Source organism: Macaca fascicularis, chromosome 13, assembly GCF_037993035.2.
Source record: "Macaca fascicularis isolate 582-1 chromosome 13, T2T-MFA8v1.1".
Taxonomy (NCBI): Eukaryota; Metazoa; Chordata; class Mammalia; order Primates; family Cercopithecidae; genus Macaca; species Macaca fascicularis.
In genome coordinates this window covers 78,272,179-78,299,776 of record NC_088387.1, presented here as the reverse complement: position 1 = coordinate 78,299,776, position 27,598 = coordinate 78,272,179, and the positions used below count along the sequence as shown (strand labels likewise).

The 27,598-nt window shown below is 38.7% G+C and overlaps 2 protein-coding genes and 1 long non-coding RNA gene across 26 annotated transcripts in view; 2 read left to right on the top strand and 1 right to left on the bottom strand.

The window, feature by feature from the left end:
* The window catches only part of PLEKHH2 (pleckstrin homology, MyTH4 and FERM domain containing H2), a 124,200-nt gene extending 120,795 nt beyond the window's left edge, over nucleotides 1-3,405 (top strand). For all 9 annotated transcript variants that reach the window (XM_074011877.1, XM_065527123.1, XM_065527124.1 and 6 more), the window contains one exon: nucleotides 824-3,405. In XM_074011877.1, the coding sequence (XP_073867978.1) occupies nucleotides 824-1,009 (186 nt within the window). In that variant the 3' untranslated portion in view covers nucleotides 1,010-3,405. The remainder of the gene's footprint in view (nucleotides 1-823) is intronic.
* On the bottom strand, nucleotides 2,782-27,598 carry LOC123568391 (uncharacterized). 3 transcript variants are annotated; one of them, XR_010580475.2, is made up of 5 exons: nucleotides 27,501-27,598; nucleotides 26,090-26,286; nucleotides 9,106-9,250; nucleotides 8,375-8,649; nucleotides 2,782-4,344 (listed from the first exon to the last, which is right to left on the bottom strand). It is a non-coding gene; the product is annotated as an uncharacterized lncRNA (long non-coding RNA). The 3 variants fall into 3 exon arrangements; XR_012422431.1 differs by lacking the exon at nucleotides 9,106-9,250; XR_012422432.1 differs by lacking the exon at nucleotides 27,501-27,598 and having other exon boundaries at nucleotides 26,090-26,346.
* Nucleotides 8,351-27,598, top strand: part of DYNC2LI1 (dynein cytoplasmic 2 light intermediate chain 1) — a 55,420-nt gene continuing 36,172 nt past the window's right edge. For 4 of the 14 annotated variants that reach the window (XR_010580474.2, XM_065527126.1, XM_005575992.4 and 1 more), the window contains exons 1-5: nucleotides 8,351-8,462; nucleotides 11,040-11,157; nucleotides 17,728-17,762; nucleotides 21,931-22,000; nucleotides 24,378-24,466. Coding sequence is in view for 6 of the 14 variants with exons in the window: in XM_065527126.1 (XP_065383198.1) it covers nucleotides 8,455-8,462; nucleotides 11,040-11,157; nucleotides 17,728-17,762; nucleotides 21,931-22,000; nucleotides 24,378-24,466 (320 nt within the window). In the remaining 8 variants the exon portion in view is untranslated. Of the gene's footprint in view, nucleotides 8,662-8,734; nucleotides 8,878-11,039; nucleotides 11,158-17,727; nucleotides 17,763-21,930; nucleotides 22,001-24,377; nucleotides 24,467-27,598 lie in introns of those variants that run through there. The other 10 variants (XR_012422430.1, XM_074011885.1, XM_074011888.1 and 7 more) reach the window with 6 other exon arrangements.

The following is a 27,598-nucleotide window of genomic DNA, read 5'->3' as shown; positions in this document are numbered from 1 at the left end:
ATACTCCCTCCTTCTTTTGGCTTAGAAATTAAATGAAGGAAGTTTGTAGAGTACTTAGCCCAATGCCAGGTATATAGAAGATTCCAAATAAATGGTTGTGGCATTAAGTTATCGCTGTCTGGTACTTTATGCACATTATCTTATTCACTTGTGGTTGTTTGCTTTATGGACTCATTAGAGGAAAGACCGGGGTTTTATAATTAAAACATACTTGCTCCTTTATGACTTTTAACAAACTATGTAGTTTTAACATCTCTAAGTAAAAGCAATAAATAAATGGATTACATTCTAACATGCAATTCTAATTGAAAGTGATTTTCCTAAAACTTTAACTGTCTTAATGTTATCTGATAAAAGAAATTACTTCTTCAGAATCTGAAGCTTTTTTAAAAAAATAGATGTCTTTCTTAATTAAGCCTATACTTAAGTGAAAGCAGCTAACCAGTAAGTGCAGATCAGGGAACTCAGTCTTTAGTGAAAATAGAGAGTTCCTATGACACTAACTTTCTTAATTCATATATTCACGAACGTGGCTTTATGATAATTTGATAGAGCTGTACTACTGACTGTCACATTTCCTAAGATTGCCACTCAATGTGGTTGTTTTTGAGATTCACTCTTTCTGCCGGTTTAAGTGATGAAAAAATGTGTGGCTGCCTTGATGGTGCTGGACATGTAAGCACTTCATTGTTTGATCTAGAGAGAAGGGAATTCTGGTAGCCTGGGCACTTGCAAATGGAGCTCACCTGTGGCCAACACTGTGCTCTTCTGGAAGTGATGAGAACTTCTCAGGAGCATAACAGTTCTGTTTTCCTTGTTTTAGATTCTTGAAATTACTCTTTTGATCGCCAGTTACATAAACAACTTCCATCAGCAAAAGGCAGCATTTCACCACCTCTCTGCTCCAGCACTGCTCTCAGCCCAGACCCGGGGACCCCAAGCCAGAATGATGGGAAGCCAGCCTCTTCTGTCAAGCAGCAGACCGACCAAAGGCCCCACCTTACTCTGAAAGCCGGGGAGCCTGAACGTTCACTCCTTGTCCTCCATGCTGTGGCTGTATCAGCTCCCTACAAGTTCCTTTACACCTGGCAGCATGGCAGCCACACACCAGTATTCCAAACTTTAACAATGAAGGGGGTTAGTCTCTTTTATTTGATTCTTAAATATTCAAATAAATATTAACAGTAAAACATAAACACAAAATTTGCCAACACACTGATTTTCTCATAGAGTAAATGAGTAAGAATTCATCATTTTTTCCAACTCCCTTCTCCCTTGTCATCAGACACATTGTGCAATGTGGCTTTTCTTTTCTTTTCTTTTCTTCCCCTTTTTAATATTCTGGCAATCTTTAGAAAGGGAGATTCCAAACTCTCATCTGGTAAACCAGTTGATTATTTGGAAATGTTCACTGCCAAAATAGTAAGTGCTATAATTAAATGTGCTTTTAATTAATGATATAGTGTTTGGAAAGGAGTAGAACATGCAGAATAAGAAACAGCTGCAGAGTGGTGTGAGGAGTCCATTTTCAGAGCAGGTGCAGTACATCTTCCGGCTCTATGAATCATCATATGAGAAAGCAGGGTAACGTTAGGTAACCTGAGCCTCCTGTGTGGTATTAGAAAGTATACCCTGTCACCTTTGCAGATCACTGGAGTATAAAATTTAAAACAAGGTGGTGATTCCTGACATTCCTTGACTGTTCGTGCTGCCCAGGTTCACAAGAATATTGCCCACATTTCACTGTATTTGGTGCTGGGTCATCTTGACCTTGCTTTAGTAATAATATCTTTAAAAACAAAGACAATCCTTAAAGCTTTCCCCCTCACACATTACCTTCTAATTATAGTTTGAAAATAGATTCCCTACACATACATACATATGTATATACAGATAGGGTCTTGCTATGTTGCCCAGACTGGCTTTGAACTTCTGGCCTCAAGCAATCCTCTCTCCTCAGCCTCCCAAAGTGCTAGGATTACAAGTGTGAGCCACCACACCTGGCTCCAGAAATATTTCATTTTATTTTTTTGAGGCAGGGTCTCACTCTGGTTGCCCAGGCTGGAGTGCAGTGGGGCCATCATAGCTCACTGCAGCCTCGACCTTCCGGGATCAAGCAATCCCACTTCAGCCTCTTGAATAGCTGGGACTAGAAGCATGCACCACCATGCCCAGCTAATTTTTGTATTTTTAGTAGAGACAGGATCTCCCTATGTTGTCCAGGCTGGGTCTCAAACTCCTGGGTTCAAGCGATCCTCCCACCTCAGCCTCCCAAAGTGCTGTGATTACAGGCATGAGCCACCGTGCCCAGCCTCAAAAATATTTTTTAAAAGAAAAGAGAAAATAATTCTTCTGTCAAAGGAGGTTAAATTTTAGTTGATAGAGTACTTAAGTGCATTACTTTATTAGGTTATGTAAGTGGTCAGTGTATTCCAGTATGTGTCAAAACAATGTACTTCATATTCGTGATAAAAATGAAACTGTGATAAGACATGAAAATTATATTATTAAAATGTTCAATTGTAATGGTAATCATGAGTATACTTAATTTTATTTATGTATAGAATATTTGTATTTATTTTTTGGACATATATTTATCACTTTGTCATTTTTTTAAACCAATTTGAGAAATGTTAGCTGCTGAATTAATTTGTTGGCCGAGACGTCATATTTTCTTCTTTGCTGCTTTCTCCCTGTGGCAATGTACTGTTCTCACATTAAGTCTTTAAAAAATGTTCCATACTGTATTAGCATCCTTAGAAAGGACAGAGCTAAGAAGTACATTGCTCAAAAAAATATTGTACTTTATTGATAATGACCAAAAAGAATATTTTTTAAACCCCATCAAAATAGATTTCCATTGACTGTTTCCCCTACATCTTTTGAGCCACAGTCGCCCATTGAATAAGCACATTTGTTTTTGAGAATAAACTGGTAACCAATTTATGATGACTCTCAGAAACCTTTTGGCTGGGATACAGTAGAGTGTCTAAGTTCCCAGACAGCCATCTCATAATTAGTTGGTGAGCCAGAGGCTCGACAGAGCTGTTACTTATGTGTGAGGGCTTTATTCTCATGCAGTAGTTTATTCATCATTTGGTAAGCCCCTCCCCACAATCTTCTAATTTAAACAGGTAGTGAAGGCTTAGCTTAAACTGAGTAGTACTTTAGACTAGGCATTTATTTTTGATAGAGCAGAGGTAAAATATTTTGATGGAAGGAAATCAATTTTCTGTAACTGATGATGTGAAAATTTTATTTTCTGGGAAATTATATAGCCATTCAAAAATTCAAAGTATGTTATTATGATTGGTTACAAGAGAATAATGTTACACGTTTAATTGTAATATTTGTCTCCTATCATTTTCTTCCCTTTCAATCATAATAAATGATTTACAAAACCCATTTTGAGCATTACCTTTTGAATAATCTTCAAGAAATACCTAATGTTTTCATTGTCAAAGCTGAGGTGTAGTACTAGTGAAAATGGTAGTTATTACCTCCTTCTCTTGCATTCATGCTTTGTCTTCAGTGTTGCTGTGTTTTATCCATATAAAAGAAAGCTGTTTTGGCAAATTGTAATTTTAATCCATATGTGTGCATATTGATACACAATATATAAATAGGTAAATAGATAGAAATATTGGTTCTCCCATGATTTCATATTTCATATAGTTGAGTTGAATGGACTATGTTCCAAAAATTTGTTTTAAATGTTCTGGATTTTGTGTGTGTGTGTGTGTGCCCTTAAAATCAAATACTATCATAGCTTAGAAATGAATTTAACTCTCAATTTACAAGAGAAGTTAGTCACAACTTATAAAGACCCTCTATTTCAAAAATGTGTTTAATAGTTTGCTGTTTGGATTTTTTTTTTTTTTTCATAAAAGAAATACATGTGCTTACATCTACCTGCCAATTTAATAAAAATACACAGTGGTCAAGTTCCTAGAACAATACATTTAACCCTTAATTGTACCTGAAGCATGATCCTGAAGAAGTAATCACCATGGATAACCATGTTTCTCTAGAAAAAGGCTTTACCTGTTGGTGGGATGCCAAGAACATATTTCCCCCACCCACTCCCCCGCCCCGAGCAGCTGATTTCTAGGGAGGGGAGGCTCCAGTAATTTGAAAATTGAGGAAGAGAAGTGACAAGCAGGAAGAAGTGGACAGAGCAGTTTCCCTGCTGCCCACCTGATTTATGCAGAAATGACATCTCCTCTCACATTTCCCCCCAATCTCTTTTCCCTAAAAGAAGAAAGGGATGGCCGGGCATGGTGGCTCATGCCTGTAATCCCAGCACTTTGGGAGGCCGAGGCGGGTGGATCACAAGGTCAGGATCTGGTCAAAAAAAAAAAAAAAGAAAATGATGTTGGCAAAGCACAGGAGTATCTGAGATTACAGGCACCTGCCACCACGCCCAGCTAATTTTTTTTTTTCTTTTTTTTGAGACAGAATCTTTCTCTGACGCCCAGGCTGGAGTGCAGTGGCGCCATCTTGGCTCACTGTAAGCTCCACCTCCCGGGTTCACCCCATTCTCCTGCCTCAGCCTCCCAAGCAGCTGGAACTACAGGCTCCCGCCACCTTGCCCCGCTAATTTTTTGTAGTTTTAGTAGAGATGGGGTTTCACCATGTTGGTCAGGCTGGTCTCCTGACTTCAGATGATCTGCCTACCTTGGCCTCCCAAAGTGCTGGGATTACAGGCATGAGCCACTGTGCCCGGCCTGCCAACATCATTTTCTAATAAACAGAGTAGGGGTGGGAGAGGAAGGGCATCTCTTTCTGAACATGCTGCTAGGTTATATTGTGGTTTTATGAAAATCAAATTACTCTTCTTTAACAGTGGCAGTGGCAAGAGAAGGCTAATTCCCTCTCTCACTATGTGGCTCTAATGAATTCCCAGGAGTTCCTAGGAACTGAATATTGGGTAATACCAGAGGAAATGGCTTAGATGTTATTCTTGAGTTTCTAGAAAATGCTATCAAACTCCAATAAGAGTTGCCTTTTATGAGAGAAAAGTTAACAGAAAGTGTAACCTTAGAAAAGCTTGTGGAGAGTTCTTAGGTTTGGATCATGTACAGATTATAAGATGTTCCCCTCAGGGATAGGGTATCATCAACACTGCTTTCATGTTCTGACTATTCTACCGAAACTTCTTCACATGAGGTTGTCACTGACCACTTAACTGCCAAGTCCAGCAGACCCCAAATGGTCCAACTATCTGCTGGGTGATATCTCAAACTCACCATGTCCTCTAAACCTGCTTCTCCTGCTCTGTGCCCCTCAAAATTGGTTAAGAGGATCACCAGTTCATCAATCAAGAAAGAAACATTGAGTTTTCTCCCTCTTACCAACGTCTTATTCTCTACTGCCTAGTAATTGTATTAGATAGAACTCTTTTTGCTGTAAATTCCAAAATTCAACTTGAACCAGCTTAGACAAAAATGAGAAGTTGTATTACAAGGATATTAGGATGTCTCATATAATCAAAGAGTAAGCTGAACAACCAAGCCATAAGAAAGGTGAGGACACAGGTAAGCCTTAGGGACAACTAGAACCATGAGACATATGCCAGCGCGTTCTCTTCATATTGATGTGTGTCTGCTACTGTGTGCTCACTAACTACAAAATAATTCATTTAGCACAAAATATGCTAATTTCCTCTAGAGGTAGAGTGACTTGCTTTTCCCAATTCTAGTTTGAAAAATTTCAGGGAAAGACTGGGATTAGCCCAGCTCATGTTAGGTGTTTACTCTGAACCACCCCAAACGTACTCATCATTAGGAGAATGCTTAAGTAAATTATGAAAAATCTATGTAGTGAAATATTCTGCAACAATCAAAGTTATGTTTATGATGCATTTTAAAAATTTGATATGGTGCATTTTTAAAATTTGATATGGGGAAATACATGTTAAAATCAGGATGTTAATTAACTTTACAATTAATCTCAACTTTGTAAGGAAAAAGATTAGAATGAAACATATCAAATGTATTTCCAAAATACCTAACAATGATTACTTCCGGCTTATGCTTATTTTACCCTCTTAATTTTCTGTGCATACCTTTTTTCCCCTACAATTAGCTTATATAACTTTGAAAACAAGGGAAAAAAAATTCAAACTCTGCCTGTCACTTTCCTAGCTATTGTTAATAGCCTCCACATGGTCTTTAGATGCCAAAATATCCTTCACGCAGCTGCAGAAAATTATCTCATGAAACTCATGTCTAATCATGGCACACTCCTATTTTTCAACCCTATTTGGTTTCTCATAACCAACACAGTAAAGTTTAGACTACAGTATCCTTCACAGTAGCCCCATCTACCTGCCCAGTTTGCTTTTCCACTGTAGCTCCACCACGTACTTTATATGATCTCACCCCAAACTATTCAGTTTCCCAGATACATCCTGCACACGCCTTTACCCTTCTGCACTGTTGCTCATTCCAACCAGAAAGGAGCATAAAATGGTCTCCTTCTCCTTCCATTCTTACCTTAAGAACAATCTTCACCTACCCAGGAAGGTCACTTTCTTTGCCCGAGTATGAAGGCCTCAAGAGGAATGAGGGAAGAAAGGGGAACTCACCTGCTCAGTCAGACCAACTGAATCAACCCTGAATCAGTGCTGCTGATCAGGGCCCAGCCAGATCACCTTCACTTTCCTTGTTAACAAGCTCCCTCCTTCAAACACCTCTCCCAGTTATTCAAACAAGTGTAATTTTGAAGTGCTAGTACTGAGTACTGTGCCCAGTACATAGCAAGCACTTGGCAAAAATATTAGCTGTTGTTATTGCTATCAATATCAACAGGGCTTCCTAACTAGCATGCAAAAGTATTCTGAAGTTCTAGAACCCAAATCATTACAATTCATTACAATCTGTCCCATATCAGTTTGTGAGCTTAAAGGAGGCTGGCTTAGCACCAGGCTATAGCTGCTGATTCAATGACAGATGTATAAGCCTCCTTTGAAAAAATCATCCTTTCTTCGATGAGCTCTGCTCCCATTAATTCCCTTCCTATGTGCAACTTAGTGTTCTTTGTATCTCCAAAATATACCTAGATGTTGGGAATATTTTGTTCCTAATGACTCTATCTGAAATAAACACCCTTTTATCAACGATCAGCCTGGTTTCCAGGAATGTGTTTCTTTGTTCAAAGTTACTGACCAGCAGTTTATCACACAATAATAACAAGCATTAAGCAGTTACAATGTGTCAGACACACACGTAAGTTATGTTTTACCTATATTTATCTCATTTAAGATTCACAATCTTTCCCCTTTACAGGATCAGAAATTCAGTGATTTACCTGATGTGGCAATGTGGCAACTTAGCCAGCATGGCTGAGTCAGAACTTGAACCTAGGTCCATCTCACTCCAAAGCCCATGTGCTTGAACACCACACCATAGAAATCAAGCTGAATAGCAGAGCATTGGAGGGAGGGTATCTCCTTCAAATATTCAGGGTGTCTTAGGCTAGAAAGCGTAGGTCTACTCAGCATTCAACACAGACCAAATACTATCAGTGCCATGAATATTTCACCATCTCCTTCAGGCATAATTAGTCACTTGCCCTAATGCAATTTTTGTACCGCTATACAATAGCTTAGATCACTCACTTCCTTGGGTGCTTATAATTAGCAGAGTATGTCTTTCTTAAAGGTAGCGATCTTTTCTTACTCATCTCTTTATTCCTTATTCTGTGTAGCATAGGGCCTTGCATATTCAGTGATTGTTATTTATTTCAATGTTCGTTATTTATTTGGACACTCCTGGAGATCTATAAAGAGACCACAAAGTTCCAAAAGAAAATAATCTACATTCATAAAGTAAACGAAGTATGTAGGAGATGCACTTGCTTCATTAATTTTTAATAAATACACAATGTGCTATTGAATAAAACTTGAAACAACTAAGCATCTAGAAAGTTGGAAAATATTAAAATTACAGGCTTTATTTTAAATTTTAAAGTGCGAATGTTCCTTGCTTCTAGTAAATTACTAGAAAACAGCTCAAGAGATTGTTACTCCTCTATTCCTAAATCATGGCGATTGGGAAGAAAAAGGTGAAAGATGAGAGAGAGCAAAAACCCCTGGCATATAGTTGATACTCAGTAAAAAAATTTTAAAATAAAAGAACATTTCCAGCCCAGAAACAATTGCTTTTAGATCCCAGGTTTGTGACCCCTTATCATCTCGTTCTGGGAGGTAACAAGGGGTTACTAACTTGGGATCTAAAAGCAGTCCTAAGGCTTGAGGCTAAGAATGAGATGGAACAGGACTCCTGAGAACTACATTTCCCATGATGCCCCTCTCCCCACGCAACCGCGGCCGCGACGTAGCTCCCATGGCAACCCAGAAGGCCTCACTCACAGACTCCTTGCATAGCTCGCCGCCTGATTCTAGGCTGGTCTCTCCTCCGAGCCCGTGACGTTTGCGGCAGCCCGGCCACGATGCCCAGGTATTCCCTGAACTCGGCTTGCGAGGGAAAGGCTGCTGAGAGTATTCCTGGCGAGAGGAAGCCCAGGCGGGACCAGCTGTTGGAAGACTGAGGGGGTGGCCTGCTTGCCACCCGGGTCTGCGTGGTCGGGGACCTAGGAACCAGCCTTGAGCATAAAGATTCTGCCGCAAACAGGAAAGAAAGTTCCCTAGGTAGAAAAGTAAGAGATTTGGAAACATCAGCAACTCCACCCATTCAATGATTGAATAAAAGTTTCTTGCAGGCCGGAGACTACTTCCGGAGCAGGACATTCGGCGATGAGCTAGACCGCAAGGGCCTCCCCTCCGTTGCGGGGATTCGCAGTAATAAGCAAGGGGAAACTTGGAAGGCATTGTGGAAAGTATAACATCACATTGAAGGGGGGAAACGGGAGAGGGTTTGTAAATTATATTCTAGCTCTTCAATTCTATGCTATTCATTTTAATTACCCGTTCTCAAGATATTCCTAAACCACCTCTCAGCAATTTATAAGCACGTCGGGGAGAGGGGTCAGGGAGTGCATCACAGAGCAGGATAAATCTTTTTCTCTCCTTGGGATAGTGTGGAAAATTGTCAGCTTTCCATCACGGGATAATTGGTTACAGTTATAAAGCTATGGTTATACTTAGGATTTCCGCAGGTGACATGGCTGACTGCAGCACCTCCGTCTCTCCTGTCTGCTGGGTATTTGGAAAGCAGATCCTCACGTTTTGAAAGAATGTTGTGTAAATGAAGGGCAAACAGGCCCAAACTGAATTCTGAAGGCTCACCTGTGAAATAAATGCATGAATTTTAGTGCAAACATTTAAGGTCTCCTGTTTTGACCCTTTTTCTTTATTCCTGGTTCTTGAATAGTAATAATTACAAGCCCTCAATAATTTTTGTAATTGTATAGGCCATGCCCTAAACAAATACATATTTTAACAATTATGACAATCTTATAAAAGTGGTATTCTTATTTATTGGCATTTTAGCGATAGAGAAACAATTGAGCTTGGGGAATAGTACAGAGGATTGCATATATTAGGTTCTCAATAAATATTTCTTTAATTAATAAAGGAATGAAGGACTTAAAGAGGTTAGGTAATTTTCCCAAGTTCACATACATAGGAAGTAGCAGAATCAGGCTAGGACCCATCAGGTCTTGCCCATGGTTAGTTTTTAGTTTTAATATTCCATTTTCACTTAGGCTTTAATATATATATGATTTTATTGTGTAAAGTTATATATCTGTGTAAAGAAATGAATGAAAGGATCGTTTTCAAAATGTTTGTGGTTTTAGGGTTTTTTTTTCCTTTAGAGTTTTTTTTTTTTTTTTTTGAGACACGGTCTTGCTGTGTCACCCAGGCTGGAGTGCAGTGATGTGATCATGCTCGCTGCAGCCTCGACCTCCGGGTCTCAGGCAGTCCTCCTGCCTCAGCGTCCCTATTAGCTGGGACCACGAGTGCATGTCGCCCACCCAGCTAATTTCTTTTTTTTTTTTTTTTTTTTTTTTTTGAGACAGAGTCTTGCTCTGTTGCCCAGACTGGAGTGCAGTGGCACGATCTTGGCTCACTACAACATCCACCTCCCGGGTTCAAGTGATTCTCATGCCTCAGCCTCCTGAGTAGCTGGAATTACAGGCACCCGCCACCATACTTGGCTAATTTTTTTTTTTTTTTTTTTTTTTAGTAGAGATGGGGTTTTACCATGTTGGCCAGGCTGGTCTTGAACTCCTGACCTCAAGTGATCCACCCACCTTGGCCTCCTAAAGTGCTGGGATTACAGTTGTGAACCACCGCTCCCAGCCGCAGTCAATTTTTTTTGTTTGTTTTCTTTTCTTTTTTTATACTTTAAGTTCTAGGGTGCATGTGCACAACATGCAGGTTTGTTACACATATATACGTGTGCCATGTTGGTTTGATGCACCCATTAATTCATCATTTACATTAGGTATTTCTCCTAATGCTCTCTGTCCCCCATGCTTATTATTATTATTATTATTATTATTATTTGTAGAGATGAGGTCTCCCTATATTGCCTGGGCTGATCTCAAGTGATCCTCCTGCCTCAGCCTCCCATATACTTTTATATTAAAAAAAAAAAAAAGATTTTTTACCCCAAAACATAATTTAAAAAACAAAAAAGAAATGTTTCAGGGAGAAAAGATTATTTGATACACTGGTTTTGTACTTTTCCCATCTTCCTAGGTGACTTAAATGTTTGTGGTTTTCAAGTTGTATGTTCCCAAAAATCATTGTACTTCCATGTGTGTCTGAGAAGCTAACATACACAGCTATGAACCTTAGGGGAAGCCCCAAATAAGACAGCCTCAAATCCTGGCGATAAAGGCTCTGCTTATCAGTTTCAGCATTTTTCAAAGAACTAGTTCAAAGCAACAAAAGAAAAACAAAATCATAGCATGACTAATCCTCAGATGTTTTACCAGATTATTGTTCCTCAGAAAATAATGTTCATTTATTTCATAAATTATACTGAAATAAAATTTCTCTGAGCTTGAAATAAATATTTGAAAGAATTCTTTTTCCCTCAGTTTTGTTTTTTCTGCCTCTCATGTAGTGAAACTCTCTGGGAAATTGCAAAAGCTGAAGTGGAAAAAAGAGGAATCAATGGAAGTGAAGGTGATGGAGCTGAAATTGGAGAAAAATCTGTTTTCTTCATTGGCAGTAAAAATGGGGTAATGCTTTCTTTTTTTTCAATTATTGTGATGATTTAACAACCATTGGTAAAACATCTTTTAATACTTTGATTAAAATGTAGATACTTCAACCAGATGACCAATCTGGTTTAGCATGAATTAGAAAGTGCTTGTTATTAATCTAGGAAAAACTATAATAGTTAACAAAATTTTAGAAAAATATATTTAAACTATTTTTTATTTCATGATTTGAAAATATTCAGATCTTCTACCATAATTGAGTATAAAAGCTTGGATTCGTTTAAATATCTAAGTCAGTCTCTAAATCAGTAAGTCAGTATCTTAATAATTTTATATTTTAGATTGTTACTTTTAGAAATCTCATTAAAGGAATAATTGAACTATGTCAGTGATATTTGTTACAGGGTTATTAATTATTTTGAAAAATGTGGGGGAAATATGGCAGCATTTCCATTGGGCCTCTGATTGGTAGGAAGAGACCCTCCCCACTTGCTATGAGTCTCTGTTTTCCTTCGCCAAGCGTACAGAAGGGCTTGGAAGTGGCCACACAGAGCAGGAACGTATGCATCATATCTTCATGCAACTTTGCCTGGCCCACAAAGTTCCTGCCAGGAAGGCAAAATGGCTGGTGACACAAAAAGGTCAAGACTTGCCAGATGCAAGATGCTGAAATTCATGTAGTGCCCTAGCTCATTTCTGTGTGGGTTTCAAATTCCTGTTCGTTTTCTGTGCTACATGCTTCCACTTAAGCGCATTGACAAATACGAAACTTTCGGAAACTAAACTCTGTATCAGCAAGGTTACATGTTCACTGGGTAACATCAGTTCCCAGGCAGCCTGAGCACCCATCTTGTCTCCAGATGAGTCCCAGAAGGCCCTCGCTGCACAACTGGACACCCTCCATTGGGGGGTCTTATATACGACGTTAAGATCACATTTATTGGGAGAAATACTTACACAACCATGAAAAAGGTTTTAGTGATATAAGAATATAATCTGAATTGAAAAAGCAGGACATAAATGTCATACATGATATGATCCCAATTATACAAATATGTAAATAAAAAATTCTAATAAAAGTTAGAAATATGGATAGTAAAATTTTAATCACTTAATGTTTTTATTTTGTTTTTAGTTTCTTTATTTTCCAGAGTTTTCATATTGGCCCACTTTTTAAAATTCCAACTTAATTCTTTAAAATAAAATTATCATAGAGCATTTCTATTTTAAAATTTTAATCCAACTATATAAGTATATAGTACATAACACATATTATTTCTTTTTTTTGAGACAGGGTCTTGCTCTGGTTGCCCAGGCTGGAGTGCAGTGGCGCGATCTCAGTGCACTGCAGCTTTGACTTCCCTGGCTCAGGTGATTTTCCCTCAAACAACTGGGATTACAGGCATGCGCCACCATGCCCGGCTAATTTTTCATATTTTTAATAGAGATGGGGTTTCACTACGTTGCCCAGGCTGATCTCGAACTCCTGGACTCAAGCAATCCGCCCATCTCAGCCTCCCAGAGTGCTGGGATTACAGGTGTGAGCCACCGTGCCCAGCTACGTGTTATTCCATGAGTTTACTATTATGATGTGTGTGATTTTCATATTAGGCGTAGTATTAACAGTTTCCTACATTTTATCTTACTCTGCCATGTAGATAGATACATGGATTTAAATAAATGAGTAAATAACTAGTACTAGTCTTATGGTACAAATAAATTTCTATTACAGAAAACATTCTGTACACAGAATATTAGATAGAATGGCTTCTACTAATGGTACTGGTTACTGACTCCAGCATACAAATGTTCACATACAAAATACCACTACTAGTATCCTCTTAGCGCTCTCTGTAACAGTTATCCTTAACTCCTTTGTAGTCATGATACCCTGTTTTTGTCTTGTTTTGTTTGTTTTTTTGTTACTTGTGAAACCACCCCTTTTTCTTGATGGCAATATGCGGCATATACAAGCTGTTTTTCATTTTTAGTAACAAAAGTAATTTTGTGTCTGATGATTTGGGAACTCCCTTAAGATACCTAAAACTTTTGAGGATATTGTTCTTTAAAAAGTTTGTGATTCTGCTGAGTGTGGTAGCTAATGGTTGTAATCCCAGAACTTTTGGGGGGCTGAGGCAGATGGATTGCTTGAGCCCAGGAGTTCAAGACCAACCTGGGCAACATGACAAAACCCAGTGTCTACAAAAATAAAAATAAAAAAATTAGCCAGGTGTGGTGGCGCTCACCTGTATGTAGTCCCAGCTACTCTGAAGGCTGAGGCAAGAGGATCACTTGAGCCCAGGAGGTCAAGGCTGCAGTGAGCCACTGTGATTGTGCCACTGCACTCTAGCCTGAGCAACAGAGGGAGACCTTGTTTCAAAAAAGAAAGAAAAAAGTATCTGATTCTGCTTCATGGAGAACGTTATTTTGGAAGATAAAGAGAAGCAATTAATGCTTCTGTTGTTCAATTAATAGTAATCAGCCTTTACCAAAGAAGCCAGCTGTCCTGCTGCCTTATCTTTACTCCTTCCAACCAGCTGTTCATCCATTCGGTTGACATTGAACAAACATCTTTTATATCTAAGCATCCTGCTAGACACTGTGGAAACAGGAATGAAAGGCATTCTCTACTGGGAAGGAACTTGTGTATCAGGACTTGTACACCAACAATGACAATACCATGAGACAAATGCTACGGTGGAAAACAGAGAGGGCACTTTACTCACCCCAGAAAGTTGGGAGACTAGGAAATTCTCCTGAAGAGAGTGGTGGCTAAAGCTTGAAGGGTGAGAAGTAAGGAAAGAGAAGTAATTCAGGTGAAGAGTGTGGAGTATTCTAAGAGGGTCAAGAAAAATGTATGAAACAGATATTCCAACAAATGGGAGAGAGATCATACTAGAGGAATGTAACAGCATTGCCAGTCATTGTTGACTGCCATTTTCATGATGGGTGTTAGTTTGATACTAGTCTGCCCAGCGTACATGGATTTTCTCCACCATCACTCACTTGCATGGGTGCAGGCATGGAGGAGGAAGGTGATTACCTGGGGCTGTCTTTGCTGGCTGGGTACAATGCAAAGTGAGGGAGCTCAGGGGATGGCTGATATTTACCAGAGATGGTTGTGATGGTAAACTATGGGCTCTGAGATGGAAAAGGAGAAAAGCGAAGGTAGGAAGAGGCTGATGGAGTAGGAGCGACTGTTGTTTGGGGGAAGAGGGGTATCAATGGACATTTGAAAGCTTTCACTAAGGCCAAGGAATTATTACTGTGGGGATTCCTGAAGTAGTGGTTAGAGAATGTGGTGTTTGTATATGTGATTTTGGAAGCAGTGCAGTTTCCAGTGAAACTGGAAAGCTTCAAGATGTAACCTTGGAAGTGACTGTGGCAGAAATAGAGTGAGGGAAAAGGCCTCCATTGGGAGGCAAATGCACTGAGAGGTCCGGATGTCAGGTGGATTGCCAAGACCCATGTGGGTGTGAAGAAGATTCATGACAGTAGCTGAGAAGGCAAGGGAGATTGTGAGCCAGAAGAGATGACAGCAACCCTGGTGGTAAACTGATAGGAGCCTCTGAGGTTTTTGCAAGAGGAAGGAGGTAGAGTAGTTGTTTGTAGGTGGCACTGGGGAACAAGGAGGACCCTAAAGTATGTAAGGTAGTGAGAATAAATAGCCTCGTTTAACAAGGCTGCAGAGGAAGGGGTCCAAGGTAAGTCATATTTTAGTTAAGGCCAACAGGTGGAGAGAATATTCTGAAAAGGCTGAGATATCAGGGAGTTTGCCAGTCATGGAGTTGAAATCATAGAGTGGAAGGATTTTAGAGGAAGGGAGGACAGAAGGGGATTATTGGGCAAGATTAAGGGATGTGTAGAGAGTTAGGAAATTCAGAGTTCCAGGGATAATGGGTCAGTGGAGAGGGCTGGACATCTGGGGTGATTGAGGCAATGGGAGGGAAGATGGGATTCATTTTGATGGTCTCTAAGCGAACTTGTACTAGGTCAATGTTTCTTGAATTAGGAAACCTACAAGACTATGGCGACATTCTCAGGGGACTACAGTGTACTAATGAATTTTTAAATCTTGGGTTGTAATTTTGATGATAATCTTAAACTTGATTTCAGTTCCCAGATTAGTTTATGTTAATTTGGAATTGTTACCATATAGTACTATACATTTATATGAAATTATAATAAAGGTGATTTAAGGCCAGGCATGGTGGCTGAAGCCTATAATCCCAACACCTTGGGAGGCCAAGGTGTTCAAGACCAGCCTGGTCAACATAGTGAAACCCCGTCTCTGCTAAAAATACAAAAAATTAGCTGCACATGGTGGTACATACTGGTAATCCCAACTACTCCGGAGGCTAAGGCATGAGTATCACTTGAACCCAGAGGGGGAGGTTGCAGTAAGCCAATATGGCGCCACTGCACTCCAGCCTAAGCAACAGAGGGAGACTCTGTCTCAAAAAAAAAAAAAAAAAAGAGGGAGGAGTGATTTAAATCAGTACTAGTGTACCATGAAAATTTGAGGAAATTGGCTAGATATTATTTAAAATTCCTTCCAATTCTTATTCTACTTTCTTGTAGAGTACATTACTTTTTAGGTAATGTAGCCCTTATTAATTTAAAACTTTTACAGCATACTACATATGATACAAGTATAGGAAAATTAGAAAATCTTGATTTTCTTCTTTTTTTTTTGATTTTGAGATAGAGTCTTGCTCTGTTGCCCAGACTCAAGTGCAGTGGTGTGATCTCAGCTCACTGCAAGCTCCGCCTCCCGGGTTCACGCCATTCTCCTGCCTCAGCCTCCAGAGTAGCTGGGACTACAGGTGCCCACCATCACACCCGGCTAACTTTTTTGTATTTTAAGTAGAGATGGGTTTCACCATGTTAGCCAGGATCTCCTGACCTTGTGATCCACCCATCTTGGCCTTCCAAAGTGTTGGGATTACAGGCGTGAGCCACCACGCCTGGCAGAAAATCCTGATTTTCTTAAAAACATTAATTACCTGCAAATCCATCAGCTAGAAATAATCATTATTAACATAGTGATGTCCCTCTACATTTATTTGTGTGTTTCTTTCTCTCTCTGTGTGTGTGTGTGTGTGTGTGTGTGTGTGTGTGTACTTCAAGGAAGCAGGAAAAGTATTTTTTAATTGAAAACAGAGTCATGCTGATCTATTATGAATGTCTTACTATGTCAGTAAGTATATTTCTACATTGTCATTCCTAATAGCTGTATATTCTATTATATGGATTACCATAATTAATTTAGCCAGTCCCCTAACTGGGGACATGTAGGTTGTTTTTAGTTTTTCAGTTTGATGTAACACTAGCCAATAAACATCCTTCAATAATAGCATTTTTATATTGTACAATTCCAGTTATTTTTTAATATATCTCATTACAAAAAATTTATTCAATTTGATCATATTCCAGATATAATGTGGAATAATTATCTTTTTTGTCAAAAACTATGGGTTTTTTAGTAAAAACAAAAACACATATAATAAGTGTTCTGTGTTTTTGGCAATCCAGAGTTTTCCAAATTATTTTCTTGGGTGGAGCTCTCCCTGCTGTTTCTCTTTTATCTGTTTCCTTGCAAGGGGTATTTTGTTTACAAAAAAAAAAAAGGGGTTTTACTGTTTTTAAAAAATGATATAAACCACTGAGCTAGTCCCTGGCTAAGCTGTGAAGTTAAGTGGCATGACTAGTGGTAGGAATTAGGCCAGAACCTGTATTTCCTTACTCCTAAAAAGAAACTTGGGACCGGGCGTGGTCGCTCACGCCTGTAATCCCAGCAGTTTGGGAGGCTGAGGTGGGCAGATCAGATGAGGCCAGGAGTTCAAGACCAGCCTGGCCACCATGGCAAAACCCTGTCTCTACTAAAAATACAAAAATTACCCAGGCATGGTGGCATGCACCTGTAATCCCAGCTACTCGAGAGTGTGAGGCACGAGAATCACTGGAGCCCAGGAGGCAGAGGTTGCAGTGAGCCAAGATCATGCCACTGCACTCCAGCCTCGGCAACAGAGTGAGACTCTGTCTCAAAAATAAAATAAAATAAAATAAAATAAAAATAAACAGAACTTGTAATAAGTACATCCTCTGGACTTAAAACAAATTACTCTAATGCAGTATCTGAATTGCTTACTTTGAACATATTTACAATGTATCCTTTATTTGTATGTTACCTTTTTCTTTATTTCCACTTCAACAATTGGAATTAAAACATTTTGAAAGACACTAAACATCAGCTTAACCAGTAATTAACATTGATGAGTAGAGAAAAAATTTAAGACAGTTGCCAAGTTGACCACTTAAGTGAGGTATGATTTGCTAGTGTTTGTCATCTGTGGGACTTTATAATTATAATAATAGCAGTGTAGTTACTCTGTGATGGAAAGTTGACAGTTAACTTTTTCCACTTATCAAACTTCAGAACAATTCTGAAAGTTTCTAGTTTTTAGTTTCCGGGTAATTTATCATTCAATTGATTAAAAATCTATTTTGGGTCACAATTATGAACAATAATACAATTTTTACATATGAATGACATTAACACAGTATTCCTTCTTTTTTAATTTCCAGGGAAAGACTACTATTATTCTAAGGTGTCTTGACAGGTAAGTGTCATGTTAACCTCTAAACTACGGTTATGCTTATTCTAGTTGTACAGGGCAAGTTAGATCTAAAAGACATAAGGAAGGGGAACGATTTTAAGACCCAAACAAAATATTTAATTCTTAGCAAATCCTTAGTATAACCTTTAAGAGTGCCTTTAAAGATAAAACTAACAATAAGCCAAAAATTATTTGAGACTAATACTGGATTTCCCTATTTGAGGGAGAAATGCTACTGTAATGACCCAGCCTATAATAGTATTTACCCTCTTTTTGGCTATGCTACTCTGGTATTTAAATTATTTTTATTCTACCTAATCTACAGTTATTTGAACATTCATTGTAAGCTTTAGCTGCTCAGGGGTACATTTTTGAAGCACAGTGTTGGTCCTCAAACTGGATATTTTATCATTTCTTTTATATATTTGCTAACGTATGCTGTAGAAGCAGGCCGTCAGATTAAGATTTAGGATTATGGGCCGGGCGCGGTGGCTCAAGCCTGTAATCCCAGCACTTTGGGAGGCCGAGACGGGCGGATCACGAGGTCAGGAAATCGAGACCATCCTGGTTAATACGGTGAAACCCCGTCTCTACTAAAAAGTACAAAAAACTAGCCGGGCGAGGTGGCGGGCGCCTGTAGTCCCAGCTACTTGGGAGGCTGAGGCAGGAGAATGGCGTGAACTCGGGAGGCGGAGCTTGCAGTGAGCTGAGATCTGGCCACTGCACTCCAGCCTGGGTGACAGAGCGAGACTCCGTCTCAAAAAAAAAAAAAAAAAAAAAAAAAGATTTAGGATTATGATTGGTAGATGTTGCAGGAAGCTGATGAGGAAAGCCTTCAATCATTTTTGGAAGATATTTCTCTGTTCCCTTCATTTGAATACATATATCTTATAACTTCTCCAAAAATCATCAAAAGAGATGGAATTTGGTGTTAAGGTCACATTAAAGAAACATCACTCATTTGAAAAATATTATTAAAGGATACAAATAATAAATTCCCGCTTTGGTGTAATTCCTTTCACCAACAATATTGTTTCTCAGAGGAACTATCAACAGTAACACCTGTTTTATCTTTCCATCTCCAGGAATCATGGGTCTTTTTAGACCACATTTAGATGTTTCCTGTCATAAACAGATCATCTAATACAACACCAGCTTAGGATAAAATACTACAAAATAGTACATTGAGTTGAAAAGTATTAATTTCTTTCTTTTTTTTTTTTTTTTTTTTTGAGACGGAGTTTTGCTCTTGTTGCCCAGGCTGGAGTGCAATGGTGCCATCTTGGCTCACCGCGACGTCTGCCTCCTGGGTTCAAGCGATTTTCCTGCCTCAGCCTCTCGAGTAGCTGGGATTACAGGCATGTGCCACCACACCCAGCTAATTTTGTATTTTTAGTAGAGACAGGGTTTATCCATGTTGGTCAGGCTGGTCTTGAACTCACAACCTCAGGTGATCCACCTGCCTCGGCCTCCCAAAGTACTGGGATTACAGGCGTGAGCCACCACGCCCAGCCCTGAAAAGTATTAATTTCAATTCCTCAATAGTCTACTTAGGAAAAGGTTAATTTTCTAAACTATAGGTTAAATATCAGATCTTATAAATTTTGTCTTAAAAGTAGCATTTTGCTTGATAAAATTTCTTTTTTTTTTTTTTTTTTTTGAGACGGAGTCTCGCTGTGTCTCCCAGGCTGGAGTGCAGTGGCGTGATCTCGGCTCACTGCAAGCTCCGCCTCCCGGGTTCACGCCATTCTCCCGCCTCAGCCTCCCAAGTAGCTGAGACTACAGGCACCCGCCACCACGCCCGGCTAGTTTTTTGTATTTTTAGTAGAGACGGGGTTTCACCATGTTAGCCAGGATAGTCTCGATCTCCTGACCTCGTGATCCACCCGCCTCGGCCTCCCAAAGTGCTGGGATTACAGGCTTGGGCCACCGCGCCCGGCCTGCTTGATAAAATTTCTATCTTTCAGAAAATATAACCAAACATTACTCTCTATATAATATATTCAAAAGATATATGCAGGGGTGATATTCAAAATATTTAATAAACATAATTATGTAAGTTACAAATTTAAAAATCATTTCTCTTTCTTCTCCAATCTGAGGATAGATATGGGGTCGGGCGCAGTGGCTCATGCCTGTAATCCTAGCACTTTGGGAGGGCAAGGCAAGCGGATCTCTTGAACTCAGGAGTTCAAGACCAGCCTGGCCAACATAGTGAGAACTCGTCTGTACCGAAAGATACAAAAATTAGCTGGGCGTGGTGGTGCACACCTGTAGTCTCAGCTACTCAGGAAGCTGAGGTGGGAGGATTACTTGAGCCTGAGAGGTTGAGGCTGCAGTGAGCTGTGATCACGCCACTGCATTCTAGCCTGCATGACAGAGTGAGACCCTGTCTCAATAAAATAAAATAAGAAAGTAAAATAAAGATATGTACCAATATAATTTGGCCTTAAAAAGGAAGGAAATTCTGTCACGTGCTACAACTTGGATGAAGCTTGAGGGCATTATGCTAAGTGAAATAAGCCAGAAACAGAAAAAACAAATATTGGGCTGGGTGTGGTGGCTCACACCTGTAATCCCAGCATTCTGAGAGGCCAAGGCGGGCAGATCACTTGAGGTCAGGAGTTCGAGATCAGCCTGACCAACATAGTGAAACCTCATCTCTACTAAAAATAAAAGAATTAGGCAAGCATGGTGGTGGGCCCCTGTAATCCCAGCTTCTTGGGAGACTGAGGCACAGGAATCACTTGAACCTGGGAGGGGGAGGTTGCAGTGAGCCAAGATCGTGCCACTGCAAAAAAAAAAAAAAAACAAAAATACATATGTGTGTGTGTGTATATATATATAGTATGATTCCACTTATATATCTAGAATAATCAAACTCATAGAAACAAAAAGAATGGTGGTTACCAAGAACTGGGGGAAGGGAAAACGAGAAGTTGTTTAATGGGTATGGAGTTTCAGTTTTGTGAGATGGAAAAGTTCTCAATATTACTGAATTGTACACTTAAAAATAGGTAAGATAAATTTTATTTTATGTGTTCTTTACCATAATAAAAAGTTAAATATATATATACACCATAAAACTGCTTACCAGCAATATAAGCTATAGTATAAATAATTCAACAAATTGTTTTAATATTTTCCTAATCATTACTGATTTTAAGGACTTGTTGATATAATTTATTAACTATCACTATCTAAATGATGCCTATATTTGAGCTGTGATTTAAGATAAAGAACTGCTAGAGAACTGCATTAAAGTCTTGCATTGTTTTTGTTTTCTTGAGACAGGGTCTCTCTCTGTCACCCAGGCTGGAGTGCAGTGGCATGATCTTGGCTTATTGCAGCCTCAACCTCCCAGGCTCAAGTGATTCTCTCACTTCAGCCTCCTGAGTAGTTGGGACTACAGGCATTTACTACCGTTTTTTGTAGAGACAGAGTTTTGCCATGTTGCCCAGGCTAGTCTTGAACTTGTGGACTAAAGCAATTTACCTGCCTCAGCCTCCCAAAGTGCTAGGGTTACAGGCATGAGCCACCATGCCTGGCCAAGTCTTGCATTGATGTTGTAATGTGACAGTCATTAGATTCCTAGCTCCTCACATCATGGCTGAATATAAACCCAGTGTCACTTTGGGAGGCCAAGCGGATGGATCATGAGGTCAGGAGATCGAGGGCATCCTAGCTGACATAGTGAAACCCCGTCTCTACTAAAAATACAAAAAAGCAGGAGAATGACGTGCACCTGGGAGGCAGAGCTTGCAGTGAGCCGAGATCACGCCACTGCACTCCAGCCTGGGCGACAAAGCGAGACTCCGTCTCAAAACAAACAAACAAAAAAAAACCCAGTGTCAGTGCTTCCTGCATGGCCTGGATGTGGAGATCTTGTGCCCAGCATGGCCATCCACACTGCTAGCCTCAACTCATTCTCTACGTGCCCCAGCAGTGCCTTTAGGGGCTACCACATTATGCATGCGCCGTTAAAATCCACTAAGATGGTGTTTTGCAGGTTTATTTCTTTTGTATATATAATTTATCTCAATGCTATTATACAAGGTAACTTCTCTACTAATAAAGTTTTTAAGAGGAAGGAAAAATGAATCAGGTAAGATGGTAGCATAAGAAACTAATACCACCTACAATGATGATACTATCTGCCTTTATTTTACAGAGATGAGCCACCAAAACCAACCTTAGCTTTGGAATATACATATGGAAGAAGAGCAAAAGGGCACAACACAGTAAGTGTCTTTTAAAGTGACATTGCTATGCCCATAGATGGGAAAGTAATACTGCTAACTTTGTTTTACATTTTCCATCTTATCTGTAATCAATAAACATATCCAGTTGTACACTTCATAGCTGTCTGCCATTAAACTTGAAATGCAGTGTGGCAGATAGAAGCCAACCCAAACTGTGAAAAGATTTTAGCCTTCTCATGTATTATGTCTTAAAATGCTATAATAAGATACCTTTTTAACTTTATTGTGCAGTTCATGAGAATAGTGTTGTGAGTTACTTTCGGTCTCTCAAAAATCTGCTAAAATATAGGTTTGACCTGTGGAATATTTATGAAAATATACTGTTTAAAATCTAAATTACTAGCATTTAAAAATGCATCTTGAAGTTGATAGTACCAGTTGAGATCGTATGCCCTACTTGATTATAATCCTATTTTCACTTGTTTTAATGTCTCTTTAGAGGAACATTATAAACTCTTCAGGATAGAAGGAGGGTTTATAGTATATGTTGGCGGGGGGAGGGGTGGGGAATTCCTAAATAGAATCTTTTTGGAGTTGTCACCTGAAAAGAGGTCATTTCTTAAATAAAGTTAAGTGTGTAGAAGGACAATCTAGAATGGAGCATCCCGCTACTCCCCTAACAAAGGCACATTTTTATACACTGACTTAGTCCAAATGTTTGCTCATTAGTAGACAGTATATAAAGAGATAAAACTTCCTATCGTTGCTTCCAGGATTCACCAACGAAAGTGGGTTATTAAAACTGAAATTTAAAGAAAAAAACAATAGAGGTACAGGATAACTTCATTTTTGTGACTCACTTGAATTTTGACACGAGTAATAAGCCTAGAAATGTAATTATGCTTTTCATTGGAAACTTGGAGACAGCTCTCATAAGCTTAACCATTGAGAAGAGCTCTAAAAACTTCCCTTTATCAAATTGTGAATTGAGGGAGATTTTCCAGTGAATAATTATTTTCCCCACAAAAATTAATGATTCAGATATGAACAGCCAAACAATTGTAGAGATTGCAAAATGAAATTTTGTCAAAAATCCAAAATAATATATATTCATCTAAAACTTATTTTATTGACATCCTGTCTCTTCCAGGTTCATGGGAGTAGATACATAAAAACTTGTGTGATTTTTTTTTTCCTAAACTTTGTACTGTCAAGTGGGATATTTCCATATTCATTCTGGAAGCATCATATCTTTCTCAGATTTAATTCCCTAAGAGTCCTAAATAGAAGTATTTTGTCAGCTCCTCACACAATTTCAGTGACCTGAAGGGTCTTCAGTGTCAGGACAGAAGCAGAAATGCCATTAGCCAACAATCTAGGAACGTCTTATGGAATAGATGGTCCTATTTCTTTTCTTTTCTTTTTCTTTCTGAGACAAGGTCTCACTCTGTCACCCAGGCTGGAGTACAGTGGCAGGATCATAGCTCATGGCAGCCTCAAACTCCTGGGCTCAAAGAATCCTCCCGTATTAACCTCCCAAGTAAACTGCCCCCACAAATTCACTACAAGCATGCACCACCACACTCAGCTAATTTAAAAAGATTGTTTATAGTGATGGAGTCTCACTGTGTTGGCCAGACTGACCTTGAACTCCTGGCTTCAAGTGATCCTCCAGCCTTGGTCTCCCAAAGTGTTGGGGTTTACAGGTGTGAACCACTGCACCCAACCCTAGATGATCTTATTTCTGAACTTCTTGGCTGCCTAGCCCTGTCAGTTTCCTATTATTTTGAGGGTCCTATAAAAAAGAGAAACTATTGTTTGATCTCTTGTTCCCCCACCTACCATGTATTATTGTCAGTGGTAGCCTGTCAGATTCTCCACAGGAATCAGGAACAAATCGTCTGCTTATACTTTTGCTCAAGTAATCTTGATCCGCAGCCAGGACTGCCATTTGTTCGTCCCTTTTCTTTATGCCTTACGTGTGTCTAATTCATTCTGCGAGCTTCTGTCTTCCTAAACAGGAATGTTTTCCTATTCACCTGTTTTATTTCTGTCTAGAATTATAAATGTTTTCCAAAAAATAATACCAAATTTGCTCAACGGGTTAATTTTTATCTAAAATCTGCATAAGTGTATGCCACATATGTTATTTACAAGATTGACACACTGTTTATTGTATTACTAGAATTAAGGCATTTGTGTACACATATAGACAATTCTGAATATTTCATCATTTTTCTTTAAAAATAGGTGCTTTGGTGCATTTTGAGGGATGGAATAAAGGAAAAAATTTTGACTGCCAAGAAAGGGTTGATTAAAGACTACAATATTTTATATGTATAATTATTACTGGCAAGTGCTAATGACATGTAAGAAGTACTTAAAATTCAAAAAATCAAAAATGTTTGCTTTTCAGCCAAAAGATATCGCCCACTTTTGGGAACTGGGTGGAGGAACTTCTTTATTGGACTTAATCAGCGTCCCCATCACAAGTGACACCTTACGGTAAGTGAGCCAGCTCCAGGAAAAGCTGTAAGCGCACAGGAGTGTCCCTAGGAGAAATATGAGTTGGCTTTTCTCAGTCAGAATTTTGGGGCACAGTTTTATGTTGCTGACGGCTTATGCCCACTTCCTTTCTAAATGCCTAAATTGTAATGCTTTCAAAGAAGTTTTAAAAGAACCAAGATTTTGGCCTGTGCTGAACTGAGATAGCTGACATTCCTCCTAGTAACATATTTTCCAAGCTGAAAACAAACAGACAAAAAAAAAAAAATACATCAAATTACACTTGGGCAATGAATTCATTTTGTAAAAATAAATTTGAAAAGCTTAATTCTTTCCATTATCCATCTCAGTATGAGTTAATTCGGCTCTGAGTTTTTTTCTTCAGCTGAGTATTATAAGCTACCTTTGAATTTAATGCTAATTTACATCCTTGAAGCTTCATTTAAAGGAAGACTATATGTCGGAGAAGAGAGAAAGTCTCTCCGTTTGCTGACCTTAGAGAAATAGAACTTAGGGGAAACCTCAAAACGCTTGAGTGATGTTTTCCTGACAGTGACTCCCACATGTTGGCCAAATGTGTGGAAAATTGTGACATTTCTTACAATGTTCCTGGGAACTGGTCTTAGCTAAGAAAAACATATTTTTTTAATCTGAAGTATTTTGTTCTTAGAGTTTAACATAAACCATTGCTGCTGCCTGGATCAAATACAAAGGGCTTGACAATTAGTTGTTACATGTTGGTCATTAAGCTCCTTGGAGGATGGAATTATTTCTTGTTGATGGGACTGTTGTTTTTCTAGAACTGGCTGGATACAGTTGGCTTTATTTTGTCTTTTTTTTTTTTCCTTTTAATGAAGTATGATTTACTTTCACTTATTACAAAAGTAATATATGCTCATATAGAAAACTTGTAAAAATACTGAAAGACACAAAGAAAGTAAAAGGAACCAGAATCACATTAAAAAATAACCACTTTAACATGTTGAGGTATTTCTTTCAGCCTTTTCAATATCTGTAAATAGACTTTGTACAGGTTTGGGATATTTTATATACATATTTAGATCTCGCTTTTCCACTTTTAAACACTTTTCCCTATGATATTATTTTTCAGAAACATGGAATTTTACAGTTAGATAGTTTTTCATTTGTCTCTCTTTAATGGAGACAAATAAGTGAAGCTGCCTGGGAATAGTGCCTAGTGGTGTGGTTGAGAAGAGATGGTGAGGGGCCAGGTGCGGTGACTCAGGCCTGTAATCGCAGCACTTTGAGAGGCCAAAGCTAGAGGATCACTTGAGGTCTGGAGTTCAAGACCAGCCTGGGCAACATAGTGAGACCCCATCTCTACAAAAAAGTTAAAAAATAAAATTAGCTAGGCATCATAGCATGCCTCTGTAGTCCCAGCTACACAGGCGGCTGAGACAGGAGGATTGCATGAGTCAGGGAGTTTGAGGCTGCAGTAAGCTATGATCATACCACTGTACTCCAGCCTGAGTGACAGAGTGAGACATTGTCTCTTTAAAAAAGAGAGAGAGAGAGAGAGAGGGAGATAGTAAGGGGAGGAGGAGCTTCCAGTTAAGAGTGGCCAGAGGCTGAAAGGGTGAAAATACAGTAGCTGGCTCTTACCTGGGTCGGAAGTTGGCTCCTATTCAGCTGATTTGTTATATTACCTCTCTCCCCTTCTCAAAGCCCAAAAGGTTTTGGCCTGCTGGGATTGTGGAAATTCTAGGTTCTGCAGGAAGCCAGATCATCCTGAGGGTTAATACCTCATTTGTGAGGTCTTGGTCTCCCTTTCCCTGGAGCCCCAGGACAGCTGGGACCTGCTTTAGGAAAGAGGAAGGGTCAGGGTTATGATCAACAGAGGGAAAGGGAGCCATAGGCTTGGGTCTAAAGTAGGTTGCTGAGTGGTTAAATAATTCATGGAAAACATTTCATTCTTCATGTGGTTGCTAATCTCAAAGTGTTTTTGACTGGAATTCGTTTGACACATAATTTCCTTGTGTTGGATGAAGTCCCACAACTTGAGAAAACAATATTGCCAAATACTGTTAGATACTGTTTATCTCTGAAATAACCGCTTATAGAATTATAAATGCATTGAACATTTCCACAGACTTCAGACAATTGGTAATCGAACATTTCCTGTAGTCTGAATCTCTGTTTTAAGAGTTTATTAAAAAGAAATTTGGGGCTATCATTTGCTATGAAATAGGTAAAAAGTAACAAAAGTATTTCCAAATATACTGTAAATAAAAATTTTAATCTTAGAAAAATTTGAGTAGTTTAGTTTTCTTTCACTTAAAATAATTTTTCACTTGAAAAAAATAATAAATTTTACGTTATATCCATTTCATCACAATGAAAAAATGTTAAATCATAGTTGAAACATAACCATACCAAAACCCTAAAAATAAAATTAGTACAATTAAAAATGTATATATTATTTTTACAGTTAAGCAAAACTGTTTATGAGCTTATTAAAATGACATAAATATAATTGCCTAGACCATGTAATAACGCAATAATTTTTAGAAAATTTGATAATTAATGTATAAAAGACCACTTTCTGAATTTAGACCAACAGAATTGTTACTGTTTTGCTTGAATTATACAAAATAGCCTGTTTACTTGAACTAAACAAAATAATTAAATAACATTATAATTTTGTGCTATGTCTTCTAGCAGAATGTTTGCTGTGTTGATCAAGGATATATTGGTTATATTGGAGATAATCCTAAACCATCAAGGATTATGGTTCTACATACTTACTGTAACCATTTTTTAAAATACTCCTAGATTTATATATGTTTAGTTTTTATTGTGGTAAAATATACATAGCATAAAATTTTAGTCATTTTTAACTGTGCAGTTCAGTAACATTAAGTATATTCTCATCACCATCCATCTCCAGAACTTTTTAATCTTCTCGAACTGAAACTCTTTACCTATTAAACAATAACTCCTTATTTTTCCCTCCCCAGCTCCTGGCAACCCTCATCCCTACTGCCTGTCTCTATGAATTTGACCACTCCAGTACCTCATATAAATGAAATCATTCATTATTTCTCCTTTTGTTATTTATTTGTATCATATAGCATAATGTCTTCAGGGTTCGTCCATGTTGTAGTATGTGTT